General features: G+C 50.1%; 1 protein-coding gene across 1 annotated transcript in view; it reads right to left on the minus strand.

The window, feature by feature from the left end:
* Positions 1–2,526: 2,526 nt before the first annotated feature.
* Positions 2,527–12,979, minus strand: part of TESC (tescalcin) — a 28,708-nt gene continuing 18,255 nt past the window's right edge. Inside the window, exons 3-8 of the mRNA XM_084648722.1 lie at positions 6,076–6,156; positions 5,211–5,350; positions 4,947–5,008; positions 4,743–4,850; positions 3,651–3,698; positions 2,527–2,857 (exon numbers count right to left, since the gene is read on the minus strand). Of these exons, the coding sequence (XP_084504848.1) occupies positions 2,780–2,857; positions 3,651–3,698; positions 4,743–4,850; positions 4,947–5,008; positions 5,211–5,350; positions 6,076–6,156 (517 nt within the window). The 3' untranslated portion in view covers positions 2,527–2,779. The remainder of the gene's footprint in view (positions 2,858–3,650; positions 3,699–4,742; positions 4,851–4,946; positions 5,009–5,210; positions 5,351–6,075; positions 6,157–12,979) is intronic.

The following is a 12,979-nucleotide window of genomic DNA, read 5'->3' on the forward strand; positions in this document are numbered from 1 at the left end:
GAGCAGTAACAGGGATTGCACAGTTTCCCAGAGAGCTGCCTAGACACAGGATCTGGAGGGGGCAGGGCGGCACTGGGGTAGCAGGTAACGGTACTGCTAAACCTGGTAGCAAAGATTGATCCTGATCTTTTTTGCTGGGCTGCCCAGTCCTTGAATGGCCTCTTCGGGACTAGGGTTGTGGCCTTGTTGCAAAGTAGAGTCACAGGGCTGTTTCCCGAAGGATCAGGCTAGTTGTGATTAAGTGGGCCACAGCATGGGGGTAGTTATGGGGTAACGTAAATCAGTGAGGGGAGAAAGACTGGGCTGTGGGATCTCCAGGCATCTTTCTGTCACCATCCCTGAGGGCAGTGAGGGTCACTTGGTCCTGATGCCCAGGGATTCCCTGGAATTGGGCCGTGTTGTAAGGAAAGAGGAGAGTGCTTGGTGCCGCAGGAGGAGAGGTGTCGCTCTCTTTCATGGAAGAGTCTCCAGCGGATGCCAGGGCCGAGCTTTTGAAGATACCCTAAGCTGAGTTCTGGTTCTCAGCCCCAGCCGGAAGGAAGGAAAGGGGTGGGGGTTGGGACTGCACAGCCTTACATGCGCTTGGGGTAGGTGGTATGAGGGCACAGGCTTGTGGTACACAGCCCTCGTGGAGACGTCTCCTGAAAGCATGTGGATCTACACAGCCATGCCTTGAATAGTCCACATCTCCCCCTTGCATCACGGTTGGTCTGTTTGGGGTCTCTGTTGCTGGGAAAAGCTGTAAGCTCTAATAATTCCACAGTCCATGTGTACTCCAAGGGCTCCCTTATGTCAGTGTGAGTGGTTGGCATCTGCCTTGTCCTATGTGGAGGGCAGTGGGCCTACAGCTGCCCCTGGGCTCCCAGCATGAAGAGGGGGAACGATAATATTCAAACACGCCCCAGAGCTTGTTTAAAATCCAGCATGCCCGGGGAGTGTCTCCTGCCGCCGTAATGCCAGTGTGGACAGTGCAAAACTTCTGTCGCTCGGGGGGGAGGGAGGGGACACTTTTTCACACCCCTGAGCGATGTAACATAGCAACTTAAGCTTAAGTGTAGACCTGCCCATAGAAACATGTGCTACCCCCCACCACGGCTGCTCCCGCACTAAGAACGCACTCTCCAGTATCTTCAGGGTTCCCAGCACGCATTTGCTCACCCTTTAATTAAGGGCAAATCTCTGCTAGGCAACCAAACGTAACTAGGCCCTAAGGTGCTTGCTTAAGGCAGATCCGTGCACTAAACCATCTCTCGTGTACACCCACACACTGTGTGCTGGCATAAGGGTGTTATCCGCATGCAAGGGAGCTGCCCTGCCCTGCCCAGCCCAGCAGTGGCACAAAAACATTTTGGCTGAGGCCACTTGAATTCGGTTTGTGCCACATCTTTTGTAGAAAAACCTCCTTTCAAAAAAACCAATCTAGAGTTTCTAAAAATAGTATTTTTGCCCCTATTTTTCCTACCATAGGCTGCCTTGGTGACAGAAGTCCAAAGGAAGAACTATATATATTAATACCAGCCAAGAAGAAGATCTCAGTTTGCTTTTCTACACATAATATGGGGTTTAGATCTGCCAGGCCTAGAAATAAGTGAACATCTCAGTGGATATTGGATCTTAACCCCTTTCACTGGTAGAAAGTTTCCATTTCTGGGACCTGGGGTTGGCAAGATTTTAAATATGTCATTGTTCCATTGCCTATCTGCATCTGTGCACATTTAGAAATGGAAATATACAAATGAGAAGAAAAGGAAACTTTTTAGGGCAGGTGATTTTGTTTTTTAAATCGAGGTTATCATTTGTATTACGGCAGCACCTAGAGATGCCAACAAAGATATGAGCCACCCACTAGGCTGGATGCCATATAAATATTTTGTGAGAGATACTGCTTGCCCCCAAGAGCTTACCATGCAAACAGAGGGGAGTGGTTGCTTTAATCTGCTCAGCTGGTGGGAATGCCAGAAGCCCATTGGTTAGTGGGCAGAGGGTAGGTGAGTCAGATGGGCATGTGGGCATGATAAATTCAGTGTGTGGGTGTGTGTGTATTGGGGTGGGGTGGGGAGGTCATATGAGTCATAAGTTGAACGTGGGAGTCCTGCCCATCTGTACATTAGATCTGAAGGGTAACAAAGGTCCAATCTAACTCATTTTCCTGTTACATTAAGCTTGGGTCCCTTTGTTTTTTGTTCTGTTTTTTTTTTTTTTTTTGACTGCTGTTGTCAAAGATCCCGAAAGGACCAGTGTGAAAATTGCAAACAGAGGAAAAACCACTCCCCGCCCCCCAGCCACATGCTTGAGCATATCCTTGGCTGCAAGAGGGCAGGAGAGAATGATTTATTGCACTTGCAATGTGCGTGGAAACAGCAGCAGTTGCTTTCTAGTTGAGGATAACAGCTGCCTGTTATCCCCCCCAAGAGCATCGCCTCCTTGTTGCTAACCTTGTCGCTCTGCAACAGGAGGCTCTAGAGAAGCTGCACTCCCAGGTTTCAGGTCACCTTGAAGGGGGAAAAACATTCCTTGGGCAGAGAGTAAAAAACAAAACTCTTATTTTATTATACAACGGAGTCAGCATTTAAGCCCCAGACATTTCTACGCAGCACAACGCAGCTCCTGTGGGAACACAGGGACCGCATAGGATTTAATCACACACACTGGTAGCAAAACGACAGATATCTGGTACCCAAAGCATGGACCTGCCATTGGAGATGGCTGGCCTGGCTCCTCTGCTCAAGGCTCCGCTCCCCTCTCCCTGCAGGTCAGTGGCTCTGTGGACTGGCAGAGGTCAGTGGCAATGTGCAATAGGCTCCATGTTTAGAAAGCGGACGTGCATCTTGGTGTTGATGTCAATCCCCTGCCACATCTGGAATTGGAACAGGCAGGGTTAAATGCGATGGACGTCAGGGTCTTGGTCTTTTCCCGGCAATGGACTTGCCTGGGGGCTCCTAAGAGGCAGGAGCCCTTCTCATTCCTTCTACCCTGAGCTGGTCTGTCTAACACCCTCGCTGAATGGCCAAGGATGGTGCCACGCTGGTAATGGCTGAACGCTGCTACCACCTGGCAGCTCTGCGTGAAGCAAGTTGAGTGTCTCCATCCAATTCATCTGGGGCCAGGGTCCACACCACAAACCACGGTCCCATCTGGCACCCCGAGCTGACAGCCTCTGTCAAGATCAAAGGGGCCTTGGAGACCGAGCGTCTCTCAGAAGTGAGCCCTTCAGAACAACACTGAGCATGCTGGCAGGAGACAGCGCACGGGAAACCTGCCCAGCCCACTGCCAGTGCTGCACTCCTGGAAGCTGTTACCACGTTGCTGGCAACGTCTGGAGGGAAGAAAAGCCTGGGGCAGTCATGGCTTTGCTACTAACAAAGGGAGGACAGGTGGCAGTGGATAAACGAGGCCCCAGCCTTTGCAATAGCCCTGGGAGCCAGCCCAGCATGGGAACCAGCATCTTGGCACACTAGCTAAAGAGGATGAGGTGCTGCACACAGGTACCTTCCCCGTCACTGCAACCCCGAAACGGATTGGGCAGCAACGACTGCACAAGACCAGTTTGGGGAATGAATTCTTCTGCTGAATTCAGCCCGAGAGCTCCTCCCACCCCAACAAAGCTCCCTGTTTAAGTTAGTCTGAGCAACACAAAAGTCTTCACTAACCTTAAGGAAGTCTTCAAATGTGATTCCCTCGTACACCTGGTCTGGCTCCTAGGGTTTGGGAAGAGAGAGAGAATTAACTCCCCTCCAGCTCTGTTAATAGCACTGAAAAGATTGGAAAGAGATAGGGTTGTCTGGGCAGGGGTCGGGGAGTCAGGAGACCTGCCTCTTCCTCTCCTCATGCCTCCGTTTCCACACCCCTAAAACGTGGGTAATACCTAGCTACCTCTCACAGTGTTAGGGTGCAAAGGATTGTTATTAGATAAGACCAGGAAAAAACCCCCCGCAAGTGCAACCAGTTTGTTGTTGGCATGGGCTGCTCTATTTGTGAGGTGAGGCGAGGCTCCAAGACGAGTAGAGCTTGAGGAAAAGAACACAGCTGAAGCCATTGCCGGCGTTCTGCTCTGTCCCAAGACAATTGGCTGTCTGGGCACTGAGGCTGCCGGGACAATCAGACAATCATTGGCCCAGGGACGCCACGGCAAACCAGCAACTTAATACGGACGGCTGCGGCAGCGTCCCCTGCTTCGCAGCCCCAGCAACAAGTCCCAGTCCGCAGCAACAGCTGCCCGTTTGATGCAGGCCAAAGGAACAGGCACCAAATGCCACCTCATTAGGACAGTGAAAGGGGACGAATAATTTGTTGTTCCTTTGGTGTTCAGGCCTCTGGACCTCTTAGCAAAGAAGGCTCGAGAGTTCCAGCCTTCAAGGCAGTGAGGCTGCAATGGGACGTAAGCACAAGCTGAATGGGGCCTACGTGGAGACATGTCTATAGCCCAGTGGGGTTTGTCTGATGAATTTTGTGTGCACCCGTTTTGCTGACGTGACCAGCTGCAATTGGGATCTGGCAGACAGCGGGGGGGGGGGGGGCGGGGGGGGGTAGCGATGGCTGCATGTGGCGCATCACATACGGCCCTGGAGTGCTCAGCCCAAAAGCAGCACAGTGCATGGGAGCAGAGTGCATGACACAGACCAGACGGGTCCTGCGCAGCGTGCTCGCCCATGGAGCAGCACCCGATTACTCTGCAGGGCCTGGCATCCAGCGACACGTGGCGCAATATCTACACATCATTATACCACCCAAAGGGGTCCCACCATTTGTCCCACACAGATGCTGGCAGCCTCCATCATGGCACCATCCGCAATTGATCTTGCTGACTCCTTCTCCAGGTGGGGGTTCCTAGACAGCAGCTCTTCCACCACCTAGCGGGGAGCGGGAAGCAAGGCGGACTGGTGTTAGGGGTGGCAGTGGTTTTGGGAAAGGCTTCGGGAGAGGGGAAGGCTAGAACAATACGTTACTTTTCTGTATTCCAGCAGGGTGATCTTCCCATCGTTGTCCGAATCGTACATGTGAAAGAGAACTAGGAAACAAGGCACAGGAGAGTGACAGGCTCAGTCATCGGCTCCCATGGCTGATGGCCAAATCATAATCATGCACCCCAGAACCCAGAGGCTTACTGCAAATGTAAGGACATAGTGAAAGAGCTGGAGGAGTGGGGTGTCTGTGCAGCCCACCCTCGAAAACTGGGGAGCCCTGGGCCGGGGACTCTTGGGAAGTCTCACATTTTAGTTTCTCCTGCCGGAAGTGATCCAGCTGCTCTTCGTCCATGTTCATCTCAATAGGCCTGAAATAGGACATGATGGTCAGGAAGTCCTCAAAGTTGATCTCATCAGCTAACCCACTGGGCGCCTGCCGTAGGTTCCTGCAGAGGCCCGAGATGAAGAAGACAAGGTGAGAAATGACAGATCGGACGGCGACGAAGCTACTGGCAGTGAGCATTCAGCTAGCACGTGTCGCTCCATCACAGATCAGAGATGAGAGATGCGGCCTATTAGATCTTCTCCAGCCATGCCACCCTGGTCACTGTAGGATTGCTCCCTGCTCTCTGTTTGCTCGTGTTTTGCGCAGTCTAACATTACATGTGTGTGACACAGAGGCCCACGGGGGCTTCACCGCTCTGGGTTAGCCACTGGGTTAGCACCCTGGGTGCTTCTGCGCTGTGCAGCTTTGGCTCAGCATCCTGGCACTGGCAGTCGGCTCACAGCACAGTGACCTCACCCCGGCTTCCCCCATTCTGGATACTCCTGACAGGGTGACACCAACAGCCCCGAGTCTCCCCAAAAGCCTCACCCGTGCAGTGCTTAGCCCCCCCTCACTGCAGCACTCGCAAAACCTTCTCCAGTTCGCTGCTCCCGTAAAGCGACAGAACACAGCACTCGCCAGTTAGTTTGGCTGAGGGTTTTGCCCTCCAGTTGGCAACCCGAGATTGAAATGATACCAAGGAGAAGGAAATGAGACAGAGGTTACAAATGAACAAAAGCCACTCAGCTTTGCTTGAGGGCCTGTTATAGTTTAAACTCAGTGAAAGAGGATACGCACACAGTTACATCAAACCTCTCGGCTAGCTGCCAGGACTGCTTGTCTTACCTCTTGTCGAAAAAGGCACGGACAATTTTCGACCTAATTGGATTGAACTCCAGGTCGGGGATCCTGTCAAAACTCTCCTTGCTGTAAAGAAAACAGAGACAGCAACAAAGGGTGGATGAAGCTGAGCAGAAGGGAAAATGGGGACTTCAATTACTGCTCTAAGACACCTGGGGTTGGGGCACAAAAGGGGCTCTCGTCCCATGACGAGCTCCAGACCATTTGGTCACAGATTACTACACGCTAGTCATTTTCCACTTTCCAAAGCACAAAAGCTTCATCAGATTCATCCCTGCCACGGGCCTGGCTTCATTACATTGATTAACCAGCAGAGCACAGGGATGTAGGAGACCATCACACAGGGACAATGCAACCCCCAAAACTGAAAGAGGCCCATACCAGTCACGCACAGCTGTGTGCTAACAGGGACTGCCAAACCAAAGCTGCTCTGAGCTGTGCCTTCAATTAAAAAAAATTTCAAAAGCTCCCATCTCAGAAGTTCTCTCACTGCTGGAGGATCTATTATTTTAACCCTTCTGGTAACAGGGCATTTACTCAGCGCATGCCAAGCATTGCCCACACATCCTCGCGTACCATTCAGATTACTCAGCTCAGTGCGAGCAGAAAGAGCTTAGCACTGAGCAGCATCCCGCCTAGCAGAGCTGCAGATCCTTCCACCCCACGAGGCATTAATAGCCAGTCTATTTGTAGTCCATTCAGGAAAGGATGGGAGGAAATAGTGTCTTCCTGTGTTACTTTCATTGATGCTGCATTTCGCAGTTCTTGTTCTGTTGCGGCTCACGTTATGTTGCTTTCTCCATTTGGCTGCTTTCCCAATCGCTCAGCTTTTGTTTTGGCTCTTCTCTAGCACTATACTCCCTGGTAATAGCACGGGCCATACAAAGGGTGTCTATCAATACTACGCGTTATGGAAGCAGGGCTAGCTCAGCATTGCTAGGTCATGCTACTTGCTAATTTTTTTATAAAGCCACAACTCCTGGAGTCATGTGATCATATAGAAAGGCTTTTTAAAAGATTCTAACCCTCGTTGCAGAAAAAAATTTGAAAACCTGAACCCTAAAAGCACCGATTCCAGAAAGCAAATTAAAAGAACTAATATGTACTTTTTCCTTAAGCTCATGATTTTGCGGGGCCTGACTCATAACTTTTAGTGCTCTGAGTTGGTGGGGGGTGATTCTGCCAACTCCATCACCTCCTTCCTGAATCTGCAAGTATGTACCATTGGCAGGGAGAACCAGGGAGTAACAGCCTTTCCGGGGAAATGCTGCTTCCCTTCGTGCTTTGCATTCTCCTGCAGGTGTCACCCCCTGCTTCGTGCTCAGGGAGCAAAGGCTGGCCCAGAGGTGGCTCAGGTGCACTGGGGCAGAGATGTGCGTGCCCCACAGGAGTGAACAGGCCCACACATCATCCCTAGCGATAACATCTGCAATTTTCTTACCCGCTGTAACAAGCGCTCACTGTTACGACACGGTTGGAGATCTGCACGCTCTGAGAATCTCACAGCACGATGGGGCAGAGGGAGAGTTGGCTATTTATGGAGACAGGGAGCTCTCTGAATCAGTCCCTATCTGCCTGAGAAACAGACCTTTAATCAAAATGTTTTCTTTGTGCTACTGGGGGAACGGAAGTAGCTTTGCAAAATTTGCCACCTCCTCCCAGCTTTCCATTCGGCGCCGGACATGGAACGTGTCTTCGGCAGCTGAGCCTTCAGTAGGAAGGACTTGAATTAAATCACTTGGAAACCTCTTGGCAGTCACTGCTACTAAAGGAAAACGACGGTGCAAACCCCAGCTGCGGCTGGCGAGGCAGGTGCAAACTTGCCAGCACAAACTGTCTCAAGAAAGGAACGAATAAGTGGCAAGGCGCTGGGCGCAAGTGGGGGCTGGGGATCAGGTCTCCCACGTGACAGAAATGGAGACTGAGTTGGACACTGTATGTGGTCCGGGCAATGAGCTTGAGTTCTTGTATAGTAGGTTACTAGAGTCTCCTGTAGACTGTGTTGTTCTGTGTTGTACTGGCGGGTGGTGGAATAGTTGTTCTAGGCCTGCAAGGCTTAAATTCAATGGCGCTGTGCAGCGAGGGGAACCAATGGCTCCCAGCTCGGAACACCCCTGGAAGGGCAGTTACAGAAGAGTGGTCTAGCGTCAGGCTCCAGGCCCAAGTGACACAGCTGCTTGGCCAGCTGGGGGCCTGGAGATCAAAACGTCACTGCACGGTGAAAAGCCCTTAGAAGAGGAGAAGTTGGGGTGAGGGGGAGAGGGAAGATCATCAGTTGCCAGAGGCTCTCCAGGGAGGTGTAAGGGAGATGCTCTGAGGAAGAGTCTCTAGGGAACTAGGTTTCAGAGTAGCAGCCGTGTTAGTCTGTATCCATAAAAAGAAAAGGAGGACTTGTGGCACCTTAGAGACTAACAAATTTATTAGACACCCAGTTGGCTGGGCAGCATAGCATCGGTTTGTGGGATAGGTTCTCTCGGACACCTTGGTGTTCTGAATAAAGGATACTTGGCTCTAAGGAGGCAGTTTGTCACTGCCTAGAGGGAACAGGACTGCGGGGTCTGAGCCTCACACTTGGCAGCAGGGGACTGCAACCCAGGGCCCATATAGAGCAGGAGAGTCACATTATCCCACCCGGGGCCAGATGGCGGCTCATGGCTTGAGACCCGGGTGGGGCTGCACTCGACAAGACGCCAGAGGGGCAGCTCACCCGGGTACTGCGACATCCCACTCTGATCACTAACCCACCTTCTTGCCGCTTCTCAGTGCTTGTCTTAGGGGTTCCTAAACTGGGCAATGGAGGGAGACTGCAGGGAGGAGAGCCATGCAGGGCATTGGCAGTGGGAAGACGCTGAGCCACCTGCTGCTCCAGGGGGACAGGCTGCACCAACAAACTCCCCTCCCCACTCCCCGCAGAATGAGTCATCTGGCCAGCGACTGCAAGGGCAGTGCTGGGCCTCTCAGTAAGGAATGGGTGTCACCTCCGTGTCAGCCCCTAGCATCCCTGACAAAGCCCTGGCTGGGATGATTTAATTGGGGATGGGTCCTGCTTTGAGCAGGGGGTTGGACTGGATGACCTCCTGAGGTCCCTTCCAACCCTGATAGTCTATGATTCTGTGATCCCATAGCCCATGCTCGGCTGCAGTGACACTGGTTTTAATGAGCCCGTTGCATGCTCCCCAGGACAAAGCAGGGGTCACTGCCAACACGCCAGTGGACGCGCAGACACTTGCATTGTGCTGCGGGGGGGGGGGCAGATTTCCTTTGTCAGTCACTGTGACAGCTGCTGTTTGTTTTCTGTCTCTTGAAGGCGGGGGGGGGGGAGGAGAAGAGTGACAGACAGATTATGCAAAGCAGGTTCCTGTGCGTCTCTGTCGTTTGCCCTGGCACCTGCCGGACAGACAGCTTCCACCACACAGCGGTGACTGTGCTGCGACCGAGAGGTCATCCTGCCGCTCCGCTCGGGGCAGGCGGGGCCGACTCTTCGCAGGGCCAGGGGGAGCCTGACGTGGCTGGTTACTGAGAGAAACTCACTGTGGAATGAGCAGCTTTACTCAGCATGGCCAGTTCCCCCTGGAGGGACACAGCATGAGCCCTGCTGGCCCTGCCGCCGGGGGGCTCCTGGCGAGCCCAGCATGGCTAGCTGGAAGGGCTCAGACTGCGGTGGGGAATCCAGCTGGGACACGTGATGAGTTTCAGGTACTGGACTTGGCCGGGAACTCCATTCAACCAACAAGGGACTGGAGGACTTCAACCAGAGAGCCCTCGGATGCTCAGGTGTAGGTTACAGTTCTGTAGCTATGGGGGACAGTGGGGTTTTTCCCCCATGCCCTGGATAACACGTAGCATTGAATCGTCCCTCCACCTTCACCCTCACCAAAGTGGCAGGAGTAAACATCCCCGTTCCTAGCTGGTAGCTTCCGATTCCCCACCGCTATCCCTGGGCCTCTGGCCACCCCGCCCCACCACACTGGCCGGTGCTCCCCATCTTGTACCATCAATTTCAGAAATGTCGCTAGTGGCCAGGGCAGGGAATGGGGCTGCTCGCGAAGCCCTCAGCCATTCTAGAGCTCGGACACGTAGAGCTTTGGGGCAGGGCTCCAAGATCGTTCCCATCTCAAGGGCCTGATCCTCTCACTGCTTTGCATCCTCTGGAGTCATTTGCATCTGGGCAAGGGGGGTGGGAGCTAGACAAGCAGGATATCAGAACCCTCCTCTCTTTTGCCCTGGTGATAGCAATTAATACCCACTTCCCACAGATGCAGGTGGTGCCCCACGCTGGGAGGCAGCGGGGAAGCAGGCCATGTGTCTGGCTGGAGGTAGGGGAGGGCCTCTCTGCAGACTCCATGCTTCCTTATTCTCCCCCTCTCCCCACCTGGGAAATATTTCTGGAGGCTCCATCACTCCCTTCCTCCCACACATCATTTACAGAAGCGACTTCTCAGCTCCTTTCAGCCATGCAGGGGAATATGCCTCTTCCTTTGTAGGGTCTCCCCTCTGGCATTCTGCAGCCTCAAATGCTAGTGAAAGCTGATCGCACATACAAATCCCCACCCATATTCAGCAGGCCATGTTCTCGGGGGCACCAGGAGTTCCTCTGTGCTGCTTCACTTACAAAATAATCTCAGGGTTCTGGTGCCTGAAACAGTAATGAATGGCCAAGAATTGCCGGGCAGCCGTCGATTGATCTAAGCCTCCTCTCCTCACCAGGTTCTGGCCCTGCATGAACAGGAGCAATTACGGTGATCCAGAAAGAATGGGGTCCTTTCAGGCTTAACAGAGTGAGGCCAGTTCCTTTTATGCCGCTACATCTTTTCTCCGTACTGTGACTTAGTCTCTTCCGCCTTCTTGCAGCATTTTGCATTTTGTTTGATAAGTGGCTGCGCTCAGAGATAAACATCTGGATGTGTGTAAAACAAGCTTCCTCAGAAAAACCCCCATTGCCTGCTAGAGCCAAATCTTATTAACAACAGGAACAGGAAATTTATGAGCACGAAATATCCCCATTGGATAAGGTCACTTACGGGAGTCAGAGAACCTGTTACAACAACAGGAAATGGAGACCAGATTTCTCATGGTCCCCTCCCCCGGTTCTTTTTCTGCCCTCTCTGATACTCAGTGCTTTGACATTCCTTGTACTGCCATAGGGCACATGCGAGGAAGGAGTGTCATCGTAACTCTCTGTTTTTAGAATTTGGCTCCAATGTCTACCAGCCAGCCTCAAAGAACCCCACACAACATTGAGACAGCGGTTTCTGATCCCAAAGCACGTGCACGCAAACCCATCGTTTTTGTTCAAAATTTCCTATCAACATATTTCACTTTTTTGATGAAAAACAAAACTGAAAAACAAGAACATCTTGCTACTCAAAAAACAAACAAACAAACAAAAACGTTTTCCAAAAACATTGGGACTTTTGGTAAAAAAAATTGGTTTTGTAAAACTGAACATTTTAGTTTCCAGGGTTTTTTTAATATGAATTTTAGACAAAAAGTTATTTTGTGCTGGGGAAACTAGGGCTGTTGATTAATTGCAGTTAACTCATGATTAACTCAAAAAAATTAATCACGATTAATCACAGTTTTAATCACACTCTTAAACAACAGAATACCAATTGAAATGTATTAAATATTTTTGGATGTTTTTCTACCTTTTTTGAATATAACAATTTCAATTACAACACAGAACACAAAGTGTACAGTGCTCACTTTATTATTTTTATTACAAATATTTGCACTGTAAAAATGATAAAACAAAAGAAATAGTAATTTTCATTTCACCTGATACAAGTACTGTAGTGCAATCTCTTTATCATGAAAGAGCAACTTCCAAATTTAGATTTTTTTTTTTTGGTTACATAACTACACTCAAAAACATAACAATGTAAAACTTTAGAGCCTACAAGTCCACTCAGTCCTACTTCTTGTTCAGCCAGTCACTAAGAGAAACAAGTCCTATGGAATGGTGGTTGAAGCATGAAAGAACATATGAATCTTTTGCACATCTGGCACGTAAATATCTTGCAATGCCGGCTACAAAAGTGCCATGCAAACGCCAGTTTTCACTTTCAAGTGACATTGTAAACAAGAATTGGGCAGCATTATCTTCTGCAAATGTAAACAAACTTGTTTGTCTGAGCGATTGGCTGAACAAGAAGTAGGACTGAGTGGACTTGCAGGCTCTAAATTTTTACATTGTTTTGTTTTTGAGTGCAGTTATGTAACCAAAAAAAATCTACATTTGTAAGTTGCACTTTCATGATAAAGAGATTGCATTCCAGTACTTGTATCAGGTGAACTGAAAAATAATATTTATTTTTTTACAATGCAAATATTTTAAAAATAAACATAAAATGAGCACTCTGCACTTTGTATTCTGTGTTGCAATCAAAATCAAAATATTTGAAAATGCAGAAAACATCCAAAAATATTTAAATTAATGATATGCTATTATTGTTTAACAGCATGCTTAACTGTGTGATTAATCACAATAATTTTTTTAATTGTGTGATTAATTGTGACTAACTTTTTTAATCGCTTGACAGCCCTAGTTTCAACATAATTTTTAGCAGCTGAGCTGAGGAATGCAGCCACCTCTGGAAACAGGGCTGATGTTTAACAGCATATAACGACAATACACAGCAGTCTAGGAAAGAAAGTAAAGACAAAGGAACCATTGGCAGCTGAAACTACAAGCAGATTTTAGTTAACTCTCCAGATTGGGATTCAATCACCGACTTGTGAAAAATGCCATGGGATCCTTAGTGACCAGAAAAAGGTCAGGACCTTTGTTTGAAACTCTAATTCCAAGAAAGGGATGCCCCTTCCAGCAGCCTAGCCCCCTTGGCACTATGCTGTGGTAACCATTCCCTTTGGAGTCAGAGATGGTCTC

Source organism: Lepidochelys olivacea (assembly GCF_965140295.1).
Source record: "Lepidochelys olivacea isolate rLepOli2 genome assembly, chromosome: 15".
NCBI classification, from domain to species: domain Eukaryota; kingdom Metazoa; phylum Chordata; order Testudines; family Cheloniidae; genus Lepidochelys; species Lepidochelys olivacea.